The 18,305-nt window shown below is 65.3% G+C and overlaps 2 protein-coding genes across 2 annotated transcripts; one reads left to right on the forward strand and one right to left on the reverse strand.

Moving 5' to 3' along the window:
• Window positions 1-272: 272 nt before the first annotated feature.
• On the reverse strand, window positions 273-9,094 carry IGFBP4 (insulin like growth factor binding protein 4). Its single transcript, XM_051794690.1, has 4 exons — window positions 8,696-9,094; window positions 2,788-2,942; window positions 2,547-2,681; window positions 273-2,404 (listed from the first exon to the last, which is right to left on the reverse strand). The coding sequence occupies exons 1-4, from the start codon at window positions 9,066-9,068 to the stop codon at window positions 2,276-2,278; spliced, it is 792 nt and encodes a 263-aa protein (XP_051650650.1). The 5' UTR covers window positions 9,069-9,094; the 3' UTR covers window positions 273-2,275.
• A 438-nt stretch (window positions 9,095-9,532) lies between these two features.
• LOC127474213 (collagen alpha-1(XVIII) chain-like) lies at window positions 9,533-17,439 on the forward strand. The gene is made up of 21 exons (XM_051794731.1): window positions 9,533-11,072; window positions 11,290-11,429; window positions 11,761-11,832; window positions 11,975-12,037; window positions 12,120-12,194; window positions 12,432-12,647; window positions 12,844-13,206; window positions 13,414-13,533; window positions 13,609-13,662; window positions 14,055-14,081; window positions 14,413-14,514; window positions 14,697-14,741; window positions 14,908-14,979; window positions 15,360-15,539; window positions 15,624-15,758; window positions 15,886-15,948; window positions 16,103-16,171; window positions 16,345-16,413; window positions 16,554-16,748; window positions 16,983-17,095; window positions 17,229-17,439. Exons 1-21 carry the CDS (start codon window positions 10,856-10,858, stop codon window positions 17,437-17,439), a joined length of 2,601 nt encoding a protein of 866 aa, XP_051650691.1. The 5' UTR covers window positions 9,533-10,855.
• Window positions 17,440-18,305: the final 866 nt, after the last annotated feature.

The raw sequence follows: 18,305 nt of genomic DNA on the forward strand, positions 1-18,305 counted from the left end.
CGGTGGCACTGGGGGAGGCTGAGCTGGGACTCACGAGGAGGCAAGAAATCATTTGCTTCTCTGCTCGTGAAGCTCTTCCAGAGGCTTCAGGGCACCTGGGTTTCCAGGGCTGCTGAACCCCAGCACAGGACCAGGAGAGCAGGTCCTTGGGCAGGGGTGGCAAAAGGAGCCTGTCCCCACACCGGTGGGATCCCACAGACCCCTCACTCCTCCCCCCCTCCCATTATTTAAAGCCATAAAAAATAAAACACACTCAATAGAAAAACATCAGATAACAGGAAATTAAATATAGTAATTACCTTTTTTTCTTTTTGAGGATACAAAGGTTCAAGTGTACTGTAAAAGGGTCGGTGCTACACGGGAGTCCAACGGGACGGGCTTGGCCCAGGAGGGACGGACAGGGACCCCTTGGGCACAGGGGGACACACTGGGGATGGGGGACACTGGTACATGGTCGTGTGTAAATACAGCCCTAAACTACGGGAGAGACACTGCGAAACACTGGAGCCCTCCAAGCAGGACACAGAATGTGCCTTGGTGCACTGGCATTCCCAGGAACCCCCGAACTGGGAAAGGCTCTGCTGGATCTGCCCTGGTGTGGGCAGGGAGGGGCCAAGTGGTCAAGACCACTGGGCTGGCACTGCCACCACACCCTGTGCCCTACCATGGGATTGGCACCATGACTGGCCATGGTCCCCAGCAGCACCTCCTGCAGCCTGGGAAACCCATCCTTGGCACAGTGGCACTGGGGGGACTGGGAGAGAAGAGGGGCAGGGACCCCCCCCTCCCCACTGAGGACTGTCCTGGCAAATTGACTCCGTTTAGAAGTTGTGTGTGAGCAGGGCCACAGGCAGCCAGGGCAGGCAGGGATCCAGGGGGTGCCAGGGCAAGAAGAGATCCAGCAGGGCACAGGGACAACCAGGGCATCTGGGGGTTGCCAGGGCAGGCAGGGATCTGGCAGGGCACAGGGGCAGGGATCCGGGGCAGTGCCAGGACAGGCAGGGATTTGGCAGGGCACAGGGGCAGGCAGGGAGGGGGTCAGGAGGGCAGAACGTTTCACTAAAACTGAAACATTTTGTTCCCATCAGGGGGCCTTGGCCAGGGCAAATCTACATGGAAAACCAAAAGCTTCCACTGAGGCCATGGAGCTGGGGTAGGTCAGGAGAGGATCAGGAAAGTCCCCTCCATCTTTGGCACACTTGCCACGGCATTTTTACATGAAAAATTTCCAGCCCAGCTTAAAGAAAAGAGAAGAAAAAAGAATAGCTACAAAACCAGTGGCAATTTCTCAGCTGAGAACTTTGTGCTGGTGAAATCTGCAGATCCCATCATGGAGACATTCCAGAACCCTTCCTGGTTTTGTCATGTTGGCCAAGCAGAGAAGACAGGAGCTACTGCCACAGTCCCCTGGTCCCTGGGGTTGGAGAATTCCAGCCTTGGGGCCATGTGGTCACTTTTAAGATCCCACCAATGGCATTTTTTAAATGATAAAAAAAAAATTTGGGGAAGAAACTAAAAACTCAGACCAGAAGCTCTTCCTGCTGGGATGCATTTCCTGGACCTCCCTTGTCCCCCCCATCCTCCCCTCGGACTCAATGCCTGTGAGGACCATCCTCGCCCCAGGGATGGGACAGGGGGAGGCAGGATGGGTTGGGGGCTATGTCCCTGCACAGGGAGCAGGATGGGGATGGGCTGTGGGGATGAGGGGCTGCAGCAGGGAGGGGAAGGTCTCTTATTGCTCTGTGTGGCTGCGCTGCCCATCACACACACACACTTTGGGCAAGATGCAGGCAGGGAGGGCGGGCAACAGTGGGGGGGTCTCTCCATGCCCCCCGGTCCTTGCCTAGGCAGCCTCTCGCTGCCAGGAGGGGCAGGATGAGGCACTTCTCCTGCTGCCCATGCAGAGGTCTGGCATGCATGGCCTGCCACAGCACCCCACGGTGTCAGGGGCTGCCCAAGGAGCCGGGGTGAAAACCGGGGGAGCACCACGGGGCACCGGCAGCAGCGTCGAGGGTGCTCCCCACCGGGGCAGGCCGACACCAGCCCCCGGGGCAGCACGGTCCAAGCTGTGTCCCTGTGGGATGGAGGGGCCGCTGGCACGTGCCAGGATCCCCAGCAGTGGTGGGTAGTGGTCATGGCGCAGGTCGTGGGCAGCCCGTGGCACAGAGCAGCACAGTCCAGAGTGCACCCCGGGGTGCCCCGGCACCAGGGCCCCGCTCGGCGCTCACGGCCCCTCTCCTCCTGTCCCTGGCAGCCGCTCGGCGCGGGGTCACGCTCACATGCTGTCCGCCAGCTGGTGACAGTCCAAGTCCCCCTTCAGCTCCAGGAAGCCCGGCAGCTTCACCCCAGTCTTGCGGTCCACGCACCAGCACTTGCCGCGCTGCCCGTCCAGCGCCGGGTGACACTGCGGGGACAGGTTCAGGGAGGGACACCTCAGGCCGGGTGGGCTCTGCCATGCCCTGTCACTGTCCCATCCACCCATTTCCCCCTCCCAGCCTCACCCTGTCCCACACAGTGCCCCCGCAGTGGGTGAGAGCCCGTCCTACCTGCTTGGGGTGGAAGTTGCCGTTGCGGTCGCAGTTGGGGATGGGGATGACGTACAGGTCCTCGTGGGTGCGGGTCTGTGAGGCCGCCAGCCGCTCCAGCGCCCGGTGCAGCTCGCTCTGGCACGAGCCCTGTGCCTGTGGGAAGGAGGGGCTGAGCCGGCTGCGGGGCTGGCATGTGCCCCCGCCCCAGCACCCCGGGATCCCTCTCCACCCTGCCCTCCCCAGCCCTGCCCGTGCTCACTATGGGCCGCGTGTCCTCGCGGTGGTGAGGGCTCCCGCTGCTGCGCATCTTGTTGCCGTTGTTGACCCTCTTCGCCTGCTGCTTCTGCAAGCACTTGCGGTCATGGATGCTGCAGGGGCTGAAGCTGTTGTTGGGGTGGTCGATCTCCTCCTTCTCTGCAGGAAGACAGACCGAGGGGGCTCAGTGCCACTGGCACCCTCAGCAACAACAAGCAGTTGATGCTGCCAGACCCCACATCACCCTCTCCAGTCCCCAGAGGTGTCCCTCTGGGCCGTGGGTCCCCTTCTGCCCCTGCAGCTGCACAAGTCTGAGCTCCCTGCAGCACTGGGAAAGACTCCTGGGAGTTTTTCCAACTCATTAGCCATGATTAACAACTTATTGCCATGTGTCTGTTATTGTAGGGTTGCAAATGCACACTGTGAGTGCTGGGCAGTGGTTCCAATGTGCTGGGTCTGGCTGTGTCCCTGCCAGACACGTGCCACCAGGCACCGGGTGCTCGCCCACAGCACTGGAGCCGTGGGGCTGGAAGGTGACCCTGGGACACACAGCCAGGGGGCCACAGGAAGCCCCCCGTAGCCCCAAAAAGCTGCCTTTGAGGAGCTGCAGCGGGAATGGGGCACTGGGGTGGTGCTGAGCCCCCGCCAGGCCCGGGGCGTTACCGGGCGCCGCGGCCGGGAGTGGAGCCGCGCTCTGCCGCGGGGCACGGCCCCCGCCAAGACATGAAAGAAGAAATTCCTGGAATAAGAAAGTTAATCTCCCACGGGGCTGATCCCGAAAGGCGGCGCTTGGCATCCCCGCCTGCGCCAGGAGCGCAGCCAAGCTGCCGGCCCAGATGTTGGCAGCTGGACGGAGCGTCATGAGACGAGTGCTCGGCGTGACTTAACTTTCAGAAAGCTGCCGGTTCCTCCAACCTGGGGCCCGTTTACACTCTGTGCAGGGAAGACACCCCAGGAGCTGAGCCCCACCTGTGCTCAGAGCTGTGTCAAGCACAGCCCAAGCAGAGTTTTGTCCCCCAGCCCATCTGGGCTGTCCAGGGAAGCAGCCAGGGCTCCCTGCCCGAGGTTATCCTGGGGTTGGGCTTAAACGAGTCAGTATTGCAACTGGCAGCAGGGAAAACCTTCCCAAACCAGGCAGGGAGGAGTCACCATCAGAGGTGGCACCCAGGGGCTCACAGCACCAGGACAGGGGCTGCCAGGTGATGGCCAGCACTGGCCCTTCCCACAGGCTGGCAGTGGGGTCAGAGCCACAGCCTGCTGCCCACCACATCCTCCCAGGATCCGTGCTCTGGTCTCCCTTTGGCACCTCATGCCATGGCTCCTGCAGCTCAGGGCTCCTGGCCCAGCTCCTGGGGGCCTGGTTAAAGTCCACAGCAAAGCCCCAACCAAAGCCCCCTCCCTCGTGGGTGTTATTTGCTTTTTGCTTAATCTGTCCACTTTTTCCAGGAAATGGCTCATGCCCTTGAAATTTGAAACACGAACCCAAAGAGACCCAAAGGACCCTGCACAGAGCAGTGCCAGCGCCAGCTCTGATGGCACCAGCCACGGGGCTGTGGTGCAATGCTGGTGGCAGCGCCCGGCCGGGGGCGCGGGGGCTCAGGCAGGGATGTTCCTTCCTTCCTCTGCATTTCCATGGGGACACACAAGGAAGAGCTGGGCAGAAGATTTGGCACCGGTGGGGACCACTGTGCTGAATTCCTTGCACCTCCACACTCTTCTCTCCCGCCGTGGAAAGGCAGGACAGGGAGGCACCGGCACTGCCTGCTCTGCCCCCGCAGGGGAAGCCCTCACCGATCCCAGCACAGCCAAACCCCCCTCCTTCCCCCGCCAGACGCCTCCAGAGCATCAAATCTCCCGGCTTAAATAAAACCAGATGCCAATAACATTTTCATAAGGTCACATGAAAATCCGGTGCCTCCAGGCTGTGAGACGGCTCCTGCCAGAGCTCGGGACCCGCAGTCCCCGGCTCGCATGCTCCAGCATCCCTCCCTGCCACAGGGATCTCTGCTGTCCTTGGGGTGACTGTCCCTTGCTAAGTGACACACGGCAGCTCAGGGAACCTCTTGCCTGCCTGGGACCAGAAAAGTCCTCACACTCAGCAAAAAGACACGGGAAAAGCAACGTGTGTGGAACCCGGAGCTGCCACCCACTACCCTGCCCTGGTGCAGCCCAACCTGCCACCTCATGCATGGCCACCACCACCCTGGAGGGAGGGAGGGAGGGCAGGGGGGGCCCTGCTTGACCAAGTGTTTTAGCACTCAGATATGAGTCTGCTCAGTTTGGGATGGAAGTGGGTGCCAAGAGGATGGGAAAGGGTGCTACCATCGCTGGCCACACAGACCTGCCACCCATCCCGGCAGGAGGAGGATTCCTGCCCGGCCCGTGGACGGGGGACACAAACGAGCCATTCAGCGTCGCCTTCAATTAACAGGAGCCGCAAATGAGGTTGGTCACGTGCCGAACTTGTGATTCACAGCACTGAGCCCGAGGGAGTGGTGAAGGGCTCCGGCTCCACCGCGCGGATCCTGTGGGAGCAGAGCCCGGGGCAGCCAAAGAAATCCCGGGACTGTGTGTGTGTGTCCCTGGGGAGGTACAAGTGTCAGAGCTCCAGCCCCACTTCCCTTCTGTGCCACCAGTCCCCTGTGAAGGATCCCACGTGCCTCAAGGGACAGAAGGGGCACATCCACGTGTCTGTGGCCGACATGGCACATGAGCCATGGTGACCCCAGCACCCTCCACGTCCCTGTCCAGCACCCCCAGTGTCACCTGCGGGTGGTCCTGGCAGGGCCATGGCAGCGCTGGCTTTTGGCTCCCGGAGTGCTGGACTTGGCAGGCACTGGCACAGGGAGGGCTGTACTTGTCTTGCCAAGCACTGGTCCTGGCAGAGTGCAGGGAGCCAGGTATGGGGGTGCCAGGGGCACCAGGCACCTACTGCCCCCTGGGCACCTCCTGCCTCAGTGTCCAATGTGGGCCTCGTGGAAGAGAGATTGGGATGCAGGAGAGGGAGTGAGGGATTCAAATGCAGATGATGATTCCCCACAGATGATTCCTTGCCAGGAGCAGCACTCAACCTGGAGAAACCAGAGCATGGAGGAACCTCCACCCCAGGGAACAGGTGGGACATGGCAACAGCCTCACCTGCCTAACTCCAGCCTGCCCTCCCTACCCGTGTGCTGTCCAGCCAGGGCTCAGCCACCGCTGTCCCTCCTGGTCACAGCACGCAGGAAGGAAACAGGATTTGTCCCAGCTTGCAGAGACCACACGGGATGAACACAGCTCCCATGGGGTCAGGTTTTCCCAGACAGAAGCATTTACCCAGCATTAAATCACTCGTCATGTGTGCTGGGGAATATGTCCTCACCTCCTCCTGGCTGCCACACACAGGCTCAGTCACCACCAGCCAGCGGCTGTGCCGGAAAGCCATGGCTGGGACCTCCTGGAGCTGGCCCTGGCACAGGGCTCTGGCTGAGGAGTGGGGTCCTGGAGCCAGACAGAAGCTGGCAAGGGCTGGGAGAGGGAGGCAGGGACAGGGCCCGACACGAGGTGCCCAGACCCACAACCACGGGAGAGGGTCAGGAGGGCAGCCACCCGCTCCCTTGCTTCCTGAGAGTCCCGTCCCCTGCGTGCTGCGGGTCCTGGGTGAGCAGAGAGGCTCCTTGCTGCTGCTGGAGCCGGGAGCCATGTCCAACCCTTCGGAAAGCCCAGCCTCAGCCCAGCCCCCCGATCCCAGCCTCTTCCCTGGAATGCGGAGCCCCCCGGACAGAGCCCCCAGACAAAGTGTTTACTGTATGAGCCGTGCATTAACCGCTTCCCGGCCGCCGGGAACGCTCCCCGGCACCCGCTCAGCCCCGGGGCCACAGCCACAGCCGGGGGCACCTGCTCCCTATGGCCCTGCCCCCAAGTAGGCATTTAATTCCCTTCTGCTGATCCATCAGAGGCCAGGGTGCCCTCACCGTGCGGGAGTGATGGAGCCTGCAGCCCCCAGCCCCACTCTCCCACTGGTTCTGGGCCACTGGAGTGGGTCAGAGACCCACAGCTGGATGTCCCACCAGACCGAGCAATGTGCTGTGGGTGTCCTGCCCACATCCCACCAGGCTGTCCTGGACACGGGGGTTCCCAGTGCCCTCTTGCCCATCCTGCCACCTGTGACACCACCGGCCATCACGGTGCCCGGTGGGTGACCCGGCTCCCACGGCCACCCACCCATCCCCAGCCAGGCCAAAACACCGCGGGAAGGAAGGGAAAAAATGCAAGTCTGTTTCCTAAAGGCTCTGGGAAAAAATGTTGCATTACACGGGGCACAGCCAAAACCAACAGGGCTTGGCAGCGTGGCGCAGCCCCGGGCCAGGGAGCCCAGACAGCTCCTGCAGGATGTGGGATGAGGACAGACAGGCAGGGCAGGGGGGCTCTGCAATGGACCCCATGCCAAGCACTCTGGGAGAGCTCCTGTCCCTGCAGGGGGGCAGTTGGAGGGGCCCATCCACAAAGGGCACTTCTCACGCTGGGGATACTGGTAGAGCTGCCACGGACCAGCCATGCAAGGAGGGAATGGAGCTGGGATCCAGCCCTCACGGTGGATAGGGACAGACACTGCTCTAGTCCCTTCTGCCCCACAGGGAGCTCCAGGTCACTCTGTGTGGGGACCTAGGGCCAGGAGAACTCATGGATCACCCCGTAGTGGGATGCTGCTCCCCAGCTTCAGGAGACATGGTCCTGGTCACAGCCTACAGGATATGAAAGGGGGAGCATGGCATCCAGACCCACAGATGGACCAGGTCCCCACACTCATCCCCCAGGAGAGGCCCCATTCCCACAGTGCGACCTGCACAGCTCTGGGCTGGGCTCCCACTGTCGGCTCCAATCCCGGCCCCCAGACCCTGCCTGAGCACCAGGGGGATGGCAGGGGGCCACAATCAACACCTGCAAGGGGGTCCTGGGGCAGACAGTCATAGGCAGAAAGTACAGGAAGCAGCTCCTTCAGCCCAGCCCTGCCTGCACCCCACTGTCCTGCCCGGACAGACACAGCTCCCGGCAGAGCACGGCTCAGCGCCCGGCCGGACCTGCCTGCGAGGGAAGCAGGTGCCCCGCGGCCTCTTTCCTGTTTCCTCCCGGCAGTGCAGGCAGAGCTCTCAGCAGCATCCCAGGGAAGGGGCCTCTGTGCAACAGGAGCTTCCCCAGCAGCTGGGACGTGTCCCCAGGGGCCGCGGGTGTCTGCAGGACTCCAGGCTGCCCCTCGGTCCAGGGGCACGTTGTGGCCAGGGGGGCAGAGCAAGTGGTTCCCCACTCTAGCACGTGTGGTGCCACTTGATCATGGCACTGCTGTGTCCACAGTGGGTAAGGATGGTACAAACGTCAGCCACGTGTACCAGGGCTCCTGCAGCTCTGCTCCCTCCCTGGGACATGCTCCCTGCATTCCCATCCCTGGGCTGTCCCGTCCCATCCTGCCTCTTAGGGTCATGGAATGGTTTGCATTGGAAGAGACTTTAAAGACCAACTACTAGACCAGGTTGCTCCAAGCCCCGTCCTGCCTGGCTTTGAACACATCCAGGGATGAGACATCCAGAAATACTCTGGGCAACCTGTGCCAGTGCCTCTCCACCCTCACAGGGAAGAATTTCTTCCTATCATCTAATTTAAATATCCCCTTTTTAGTGTAAAACCCTTCCCTTTGCCCTGTAACAACCTACCCATGTAAAAGTCACTCTTCATCATTTTTACAAGCTCCCTCTAAGTGTGGAAAGGTCCTTGTCGAGCCCCGTCCTGCAGCCCCGGCTCTCGTCGAGTGATCAGGGAGCGAACTGGTGCCAACAGGGGGTTGTGCCACTACCATTGTCAGGGAAAAGGACCCCCGGGCACCCACCCCGGGTACCCACGCCGGGCACCCACCCACGGCCGCCACTCCGCCGCCTCACCTGGGGGGTGGAGGCTCTCCTGGATGGCCTCGACGTCGGCCAGGTCGGTGCAGATGCCCTGGCCGTGCATGAGGGTGCGGAGGGGCCGGGGCTCTCCGCGGGGCGGGTAGCAGCGCAGCCCCGCTCCGCAGCGCGCGGTGTACACGCCGCAGGGGGTGCCGCGGGGCAACGCGCAGGTCGCGCAGCACCCGCAGCCCGGCTCCCGCACCAGCTCCGCGCAGCCCTGCGGCGCCTTGCACCGCGCCAGCCGCTCCTCCGAGCACGGCGGGCACTGGATCGCCTCCTCGCCGCCGCCCGGCCGCGCCGCCGCCGCCAGCAGCGCCAGCACCACCGGCAGCACCGGCAGCGCCGGCAGCCCCGGCCCCGGGCGCATGGCGGCCCCGCTCCGGCCCCGCTCCGCGGCGCTCGGCTGGCGGCGGGCGCGGGGCGGCGGCGGCCGCTTTATGCGGCTTTATGCGGCCCCTGGCCACACCTCCCGCCGCCGCCACCGGGGCCACCGGCGGGGCCGCCCCCGCCGCCACCGGGGACCCACCGGGCAGCGACGCTCCCCCCGGCGGCGGCCGCACCGGCACCGGCACCGGCGGCGGCTTCAGCAGCGGGGCCACCGGCGGGGCGGCTCCGGCGCCGGGCAGAGCGGAGAGCCGGCCTGGAGCCCTCCCGGCCCCGCGCCTCTTCGCAGCCCACCCGCCGCCCCGACACCCTGCTCGGTCCCGAGAGCAGCCGGGATAAACTGGGGACACACACACATCGTGCGGGGCTGCACCGCGGGGGATGCGGGCAAGAACCCCGAGGTGGGCTCCGGACGCGGGGGGCCCCGGCGGGACCAAAAGCGTTGCTGGCAACGGAGCATCCCGGGCGGTTCGGCCCCAGTCTGTACGGGACGGCCCCGCCGTGTCCCCGCGCCCACCTGCCCCCGGTTCCCGCACTCGCGGCCCCGCGGCCCCCGCCCCGCACAGTCCGAGATAGGTTGAAGGCTGCCGGCACCTAGTGGCTACTCGGGAAAAGCGGGAGCGGGCAGGACCCCAGGGAGCCCCGCCATCCCCCCGGGACCCCGGTCCCGCCAGTCCCCGCAGCACCGGGGGCGGCACGGCGGGAGGCCGGGAGATGGCGGGGAGCGGTCCCTGTGCCCGGGGGGGAGGTCCCCGAGCTGATGACCCCCGAGCTGCGCCCTGGGGCATCTGAGCCAGCACCGGGCTTGGGACAGCCGGGGGAACTCGTCTGGGTGTGGCAAGGGGGTCGTGGGCACTGCAGGGAGGTCTTGGACATGGCGGGGGTGGCCCTGCGGGGCCCTGGTGTGGGGCTCAGTGTAGTGGGTGGGATAAGAGGAGCAGAGCCGCCTGGAATGCCGGACCTAGGCTGAGAACCCCCAACTTGTGTCACGGGTGAGCACATCTAATGCTCAAACTGGTATTTTGAGGCTTGAGTGCCAGCACGGGTGGCACTGGTGGCACTGCCACAGGTGCTCTCAGGACAACCTTCTCTCTCCTGTGCAGGTGAGCTGGACAGTGCTAAGGGCAGGCAGGACAGGGACAGGCAGGTTCTCTGTCCCCCACTCTCCCCCGCCCCCCGTCTCCCCTCTCAGCCCCAGCAGGGGCCCCATAAGGAATTGTCACATGGTGCTGCTCTGAGCCCCTGCCCTGCCTGGCACTGTGGCCATGACTCAGGGCAGAGGCACCAGCCTTGACTCGGTGTCCCAGTAGGGACCAAACCCAAACAGGTGCCCGGCCCCGCTCAGGCTGCAGCACCTTATCAGGCCTTGGCAGTGCTGCCCGCCTGTTGGGGAGGCTGTTGTGTCTGCGGACAGAGGCAGCGCCAGCGTCCCCTCCTCTGCCCAGGCACTGCTCCTCCAGGTCCCTGTCCCAGCACCATCCTGTGAGATGGAGCGGGACTGGGCTGGTGCCCCCCACAGCCGTGCTGCCCCCACCCCAACCACAGCCCTGTGGCCACAGCGGGGGCTCAGCGCTGGTGTTTGGTGCTTGGTGCAGCCCAGCTCCCTGCCTGTGACGGGACAGCCCTGTGCCCCCAGCCCTGGTGCTCAGCACCCGCCGGATGTGCTCCGTGGGGTGTGGGTGCCGGGGCGGGCAAGGGGCGTGTCAGGGGCCGCTGTGATAACTGCGGGCGCTGTGTGGGGCTGCGGGCACAGACGGAGCAGGGAGCGGGATGAGCCAAGGACCCCCATCCTGGGCAGCAGCCAGGCCCAGAGGCAGTGCCATGGGGTCTGGCAGCGCCTGGGGCCTCCTCCGCACCCTCTGCATCCTCCTGGTGCTGGCCGGGCACCTGTGCCCTGCCACGGCCCAGTGGTTTTACCTGGGCTCGGAGGACACCACCCCGGATCCTGGCACCAGCCTCACCACCCCCACCCTGGATGGAGAGGAAGGTAGGCAGGGTGCGATGGGGGCAGCACCCCAAATTCCTGCACCCCAGCATGGAGGGGGCACTTGGAGGGTGGAGGGTGAGGTGTGGGGTGCTGGGGTCTGGGGCTGCTGATGGCACTGCTGTGGCCATGGCAGGTGCTGGGAACTGGGAGTGCTGTGCCACCCCAGCCCCTCTCCAACCTTTCCACCTTTTGCCCCATCACCTCTTTGCTCCTGCAGATGCAGAGACCAGCATGGAACCCACGGGGAAGGTGCTACTGAGCAAACCCCCTCTGGCGAAGGCCCCCAGGCGCCGGGACCACCTTGCCAGGGGAACAGCAAAAGGACCAGGCCATGCCCCACCACGCACACGAGGCCAGGTGCCTTTCTCTGGGCAGCATCTCCCTTCCAGCTCCTATAGCCTTCCCAAAACTCCCCAGCTGCTGCCGGGCACCTTGCCATGTCCTTCCCCTTATCCGTGCCCTGTCTGCACACACCAGCCTGGGCACTGTGCCTTGCTCTGGCCCCGAGAGTGACTCCCCTTGGAAAGGAGCCACAGCAGCTCCTGGTGTCCCCCACATGGCACAGCCCCACAGCAGTGCTGGGGCTGGGCCCCCACCCTGGGCTGGAGGCAGCCACGACTGCGGGAGGGTCCCACCTGCCTCCCGGGGCCCCCCGAACCCCACACTGAGCACTCCCTGTCCACCCCAGCAGCACCGACCCACGGCCACCCCAGAGATCTTCGAGGGGAGCGCGGTGGAAGAGGAGTTCCTGCAGATCCAGGTGGTGGAGGGGTCCTGGTCCCCAGGGGGATGAGAGGGGCAGCCTGGGATATGGGTACCCTGGCATGTGGGAGGGACTGGCAGGGAGGGACAGGGATGATGCTCGGGGGTCTCACACTCAGCCCTTCCTCTCCTCCACACAGACGACAACGAAGGGGCTGCCCCGGGGGGTGCCCCCAGCTCCGGAGATGGACCCTGCCCTCCAGGTGAGGGGTGGGCACAGGGCACCCCTGTTGGACCCAACAGTCAGGTTCAGGTCCCTCAGCCCACCTCTCTCTCCCTCTCCAGGTGCACAACGGCTCTGGCTGTGTCTGCCCCGTGCGCCCTGGCCCTCCCGGCCGTGCCGGCCCTCCCGGCCCAAAGGTGGGGTGGTCCTTCCCAGGGAGGGGCAGGGGTGTGCGGGGGTCCACAGAGACACGCTGCAAGATGCTCTTTTGTCTATGCAAAACTCTTTTTGCTCAGGATTTGGAATGTGGCTTTGGGGTCTGAGTTGGGGGGTGACTCAGGTGGCCACGGGCAGGGGGGCTGCAGGTCCCCCTGGTTAGCCCCAGTGGAGGGAAGTGCCAGGAGCCGGAGCCAGGGTCTGTCTTTCCTCAACAGGGAGAGAAAGGTGACCGAGGGTTCCCCGGAGAGAGAGGCCAGCCCGGAATCTCAGGGGACAGAGGGAAGTCTGGCAGCCCAGGACAGCCAGGTCATCAGGGTCCTCGGGGGCCCCCGGGTCCTCCGGGGCCCCCGGGACCCCCGGGACCCCCAGGCACCTGGGGAGCCAGGAGCCCACCCGCGCCTGCCACCCTCCCCGAGGGATTGGAGAACGAGGTGAGCGCCGGGGCGGGGACACGGGCGGGTGATGCCGGTGCCGCCCGCGGTGTCGCTCCCGGCGGGACCGGCGGGGACAGGGAGGGCTGGGGCACGCGGCCGTGCGGGTGAGCAGCCCAGGGGAGGGGGCCAGGGCATGGGACACGGCGGTTCACTGACCCTGCTCTCTCTCCTCTCCCTCCAACCTGACGAGCAGCTGGGACCCTCCAGCCCTGTGGGAAACCCGGGACCCCCAGGCCCCCCCGGGCTGCCCGGCATGCCCGGACCCCCAGGCTACCCAGGCCATGATGGCCCCCCGGGGGTCCCTGGGCGGGAGGGAAAGCCGGGACCCCCCGGCCCTCCAGGGGCTGTGGGACCACCCGGTTTCCCCGGGGCTGAAGGAACTCCAGGGTCTCCAGGCTCGGCTGGGCCAGATGGACCCCCAGGGGCACCAGGGCTCCCAGGACCTCAGGGCCCCCCCGGGGTGCCAGGGCACGAAGGACCCCCCGGTCCCACAGGACCTGCATCACTCCCTGGCAAACCAGGGCTCCGAGGGGAGCCAGGATTCCCAGGACTGAAGGTAAGGGTGTCCCAGCCCAGCCCATCCATGGCCCTGGGGTGGGACAGGGCATCCAGGCTCACTGGGCCCTTGCCCTGCCCCGGGGGAGCAGCCCCCAGCACTGAGCCCTCAGAGGGCTCTGGGGCAGCCCCAGCCCTGCCACCGTGGGGCCTGGGGGCACACTGGGCTCAGCCCCCACGCTCAACACCTTGTGCCGTGTGCCCATAGGGCGAGAAGGGTGAATATGGACTGCCAGGTATGCCGGGAAGCCCTGGTCGGACCGGAGAGACAGGGCCCCCAGGCATGCCCGGTCCCATGGGGCCTCCAGGACCACCGGGGGACTACAGGGTGAGTAGGGGGTCCTGGGCTGCAGGTGCTGGGCTGGGGGCACCCCACACTCATCCCAATGTCCTCTCCTTGCAGTGTGACTTGCGCCATGGAGGGCACCGTGGATTGGCCGGGGCACCGGGCCCCAAGGTGAGCTGGGCAGTGGGCACTGCAGGCAGGGGTCCTGGCAGGGGTGAGCTGGGCAGTGGGCACTGCGGGCAGGGGTCCTGGCAGGGGTGAGCTGGGCAGTGGGCACTGCGGGCAGGGGTCCTGGCAGGGGTGAGCTGGGCAGTGGGCACTGCGGGCAGGGGTCCTGGCAGGGGTGAGCTGGGCAGTGGGCACTGCAGGCAGGGGTCCTGGCAGGGGTGAGCTGGGCAGTGGGCACTGCGGGCAGGGGTCCTGGCAGGGGGTGAGCTGGGCAGTGGGCACTGGCAGTGGGTAGGTGGTACCCTGGGGCATGAGGCACAGCATGGTGAGGGGGGCTGGGGGGCCAGGGGACCCCCAGAGCCGGGTGCTGACAGGATCTCTCATTTTCCTTCCAGGGAGAAAAGGGTGACCCCGGAGAGCCGGTTTGTAGCCACGAGCAGTGGCAGGGGGGGAACTGGTTGGGGGGTGTCCCCACCCCCACACCTGAGTGTGCATCCCTGAGTCCCCTGTGCTGCCTCTGCTCCCCCAGCACCCTTTTCCTCATCCTAGAGGCAGCACCAGAGACCCCAAATGGGCTGAGGTGCAGGGTGGGGGGCGAGTGACACCATTCCCCGAGGCACATGAGAACACACACGGGCACACATGTGTGCATACGTGTACCAGCACACAGTGCACACACACACGCACCCAGCAGTCCCTGTCCCCAGCACCCAGCTCAGGCTCTAATCCTGCCTCTCTCTTTGCCTCACCCAGGGGTGCTGCTACAAGGAACAGGGGTGCAAACCAGGCCACCTCCCCTTCCCCAGCACCGGCAGCCAGCCCAGCTCCTGGGGGTCCATCAGAGGGTACCAGACGGTGAGTGCTCAGGGGGAGGGACCCCAGCCCGGCCTTGGGGACATGGATCACCCCACCAGCAACCCCGCAGGGCCCATAGCCCCAGCTGGGGTGGAGGAATGGAGGATGGAGAGGGGGAGAATGGAGGGATGGAGGGTTGGAGGATGGAGATCAGTCTCAGTCTTTTCCCTCTGCCTCTGCAGGACAGCAAAGAGGAACCAGAGATTTATGGAGCGATCATCCCCCATGTGAGAGTCACTGCCTGGCTGGGGTCTGCACTGCCCCAGCCTGGGGATGTTAAGCCCTGGGAGGGAACTGGAGTGGGAAGGATGAGGGGCAGCAGCAGGGTGTCTTATAGCTGCCCTGCAAAAGGCAGCACCAAAACAGCCCAGTCTCCACACTGCTCTCCTGCAGGGTGTTCGAGGTCCCCCCGGCCCCCCCGGGCCCCCAGGCCCCCCTGGCCCACCAGGTCTCCTCTACCTCAACGTAAGGCCCAGCGCGGGTGTGCACACTCCTGTGTCAGAGCACACACACATGTGGGTGTGCACAGCACCAGGGCCCCCCCAAACCTGCCTGTCTTTGCTTCCAGAGGGTGTACCCGGTCCGTGCCCAGCCCCCCTGCAAGCAGCCAGTAAGCCATGGCCTCACTGTCCCTGAGAGTCCCCGTCCCCTCCCCAAGCACTGGGAAGGGTGTCCCTGTACTTGTGCCCAGCAGGAGTAACAGGCCCCATTTGCCTTCACAGGTGGCCCCAGAGCCAGGCTGGGCAGCAGGTGAGGGCATTTCCCAGGTGTTCCAGGGGCTCCAGCCTCTTGAAAACACCTTTGTGAAGTCTTGCCTCCCTCCCTGGGTGTTGGGGCCATGTCAGCACCGGTCCCTGGCACTGCCGCTGGCTTTCACCCACTCCCCCCATGTCCCTGCAGGGCCAGCTCCCACGGGAGCACCCGGGCCCTGCACTGGGACACCTTGTGAGCCCCCACCTTCTCTGGGCTCTCCAGATGCCGACACCCGTCAGACGGAGCCATCGGACTGCCGCACTGATCCCCGGGTGTGTCCTGGCTGCGGCCATGGGTGAGCCCCCCCAGCTCCCCCAGACCCCACAGCAGGGCCCTGACTCTCTGCATCCCCCCAGCGCCAGACGAGGGTCTTCAGGTCCAAGGAGCTGATGGTGAAGGCGAGCGGTGCCGTGCCCGAGGGGAGCCTGGTCTACGTGCAGGAGGGGAGCAACGCCTTCCTCCGGACCCCCGCTGGCTGGAGCCGCCTCCTGGTACTGTGGAGATCCCTCGAGGGGCTGGGGGCACAGGATCCAGAGTTGGATTTGGCACTGGGGCAGCAGACCCCTGGGAAGGAGCAGGTTTCCCCTAACCTGTCCCTCTGCTCGTGTCACTGAGCAGCTGGAGGATTCGCGGTCGGTCTTGGCTGGTGACGACCCTTCTGCCTCCACCCCACGGTACCAGGTGAGGGACGTGTGAGCAGATGTGGGCTCTGCTCATGTCTCTGTAGTGGGATAGAGCCCTCCTCTGCCTGCCAGGGGGGACAGACACCATGAGACTGTCCTCTCCCTCTTCATCCCCCTCTCCTCTCCTCTCCTCTCCTCTCCTCTCCATCCAGGAGGCAAAGTGGGTGCAGACAAGAGGTCCCAACACAGTGTCACCTGTGCAGTCCCCAATGGACTCGCTGGTGAGCCCTACTTAGGGTCCAGCCGTGCTGGGAGGGACATGCCATGGGGGTGGGCTGGATGTCCACAGGGCAGTGCCAGCCTGGCATGGGGTCATGTTGGTCTGGAGAGGGTGCCACCCACCCATGGCACAGGGATGGGTGTCCCCAGACTGATCTGAGCTGTGTTATTCCAGGTCCAGAAGGAGGAGGGACAAGGGCTGCCCCAAATCCCACCAACCACCATCACCCCACGGATCCCATCTGTAAGGAATGCCTGACCCCGGGGGTGGGAGAAGGGGCAGAGGTGCCCAGGGGCCCCCCAGTCCTGGTCAGCCCCCCCAGGAGCCTCCCGCCCCCTGGGAAGGAGGGAGCAGAGCCCCAACACCTCCCCACTGTCCCCCAGCTCCGCCTGGCCGCCCTCAACGTGCCCCTGTCCGGTGACATGAGCGGGATCCGGGGTGCCGACCTGCAGTGCTACCGGCAGTCCCAGGAGGCCGGGCTGTACGGCACCTTCCGGGCCTTCCTGTCGGCCCCCACCCAGGACCTGGTGTCCATCGTCAAGAGGACAGACAGGACCCTCCCCATCGTCAACCTGAAGGCAGGTACCCCCGTCCCCGGGAGGGGTTGCGAGTGACAACCCGCCCCTCCAGCCCCCAGTGAGCTGTGGTGGGTGTGGGACCCCTGCCCAGTCCTGCTCTGGGGCTGCTGCACCCCGGCCGTGCTCCGTGCTTTTGGGGAGCTGCCGGAACAGAGAGCAAGTTACTGTCCACACGTGGTGGGGACAAGGGCACCCCCCTGGCCCCCGGCTCAGCACCATGGCCTGTGCTCACAGGGGCAGCTGCTGGCCAAGTCCTGGAGCTCCCTCTTCGAGGGTCAACCTGGAGCCACCCCACGGGGTCCCATCTACTCCTTCAACGGGCGCAACATCCTGACGGATCCCCTCTGGTGAGTCCTGAACGGTTCCCCCGGTGTGGGAGGGGAGTAGGGGGGGCTGTGGTGGGTCCCTCCCTGCTCAAACGCAGGAGCAAAGAGCTGGGTGTGCCCCGAGGTGCCCCGCTGACCCCGTGCCCACCCGCAGGCCCCACCGGCTGGCCTGGCACGGCTCCACGGCGCGGGGGGGCCATGCCCGGCGCCGGGACTGCCAGGGCTGGCGTGGCTCTAGCACGGCTGAGGGCATGGCCACCCCCCTGGGCCAGGGCCGGCTGCTGGCCGGGCACCGGCACAACTGCTCCACACCACTGGCCGTGCTCTGCATCGAGGTGGCCTTTCCCTACCGGCACATGTGGTGACAGCGGGGACACCGGGCCACACGGCCCAGGCAGCCCCGTGGGCCTGGGAGCACTGTGGGCAGCGTTGGAGCTGTGCAGGAGCACCGAGGGGATGCCAGCCCCACAGCCGGGCTGTGTCATCCCTGTCTGTGCCATCCCACGGACCCCTGTGCCATGGGGCGATGCCAGGCTGTGCCCACAGCCTCCTTGCACCCGCAGTGGTGCCAACACTGTCACTGCCCCGAAATAAAGACATGCAAACGTTGTTTTTTATGACACTGTGCTCTGCTCTGGGGGGACATGGCTGGCTGCAGGGAGGGGCCGAGGGGACATGCAGCCACCTAGGAATGGAGAAAGGGGCTGGAGGAGGGGTTGGGAGTGGGCTCCAGTCCCCTTGGGATTGGCAGAAACTGGGAGGGGACACTGCGGGATCAGGGATGGCACAGGGCTCCATGTCACTGAGGTCAGTGTTGTGTCCCCAGAAGCTGAGTGTATCCTATCCCTCTGAGTCCCAGTGTGTCCATGGGACTGCCCAGCGTATCCCAGTGATTCCCAGTGTGTCCCAGTGGGTCCCCAGGGCCTGTTCCCTGTATGCCAGCGATTCAACTTGCCCTGTGTCCTAGTGTATCCCAGTGATCCACACTGTGTCGCAGTGATCCACACTGTGTCCCAGTGTATCCACGTGGGGCTCGCCCAGTGTGGCCCGGTGTACCCCAGTACATCCCGGGCTCGCCCAGTTTGTCCCAGTCCGTCCCAGTCCATCTCAGTCCGTCCCTACCCCGAAGGTAAAGGGCCCTCGCTGGGCCCGCCCCCCTCGCTCCTCTATTGGCCGGTCTCGCTGCCCGTCCCGCCGCTCTCCCTTCCGAGTGGCCGGTTTGAATGCGCGG

Source organism: Manacus candei, unplaced genomic scaffold, assembly GCF_025592945.1.
Source record: "Manacus candei isolate 608988 ecotype Guabito, Panama unplaced genomic scaffold, ASM2559294v1 h1tg000040l, whole genome shotgun sequence".
NCBI classification, from domain to species: Eukaryota; Metazoa; Chordata; class Aves; order Passeriformes; family Pipridae; genus Manacus; species Manacus candei.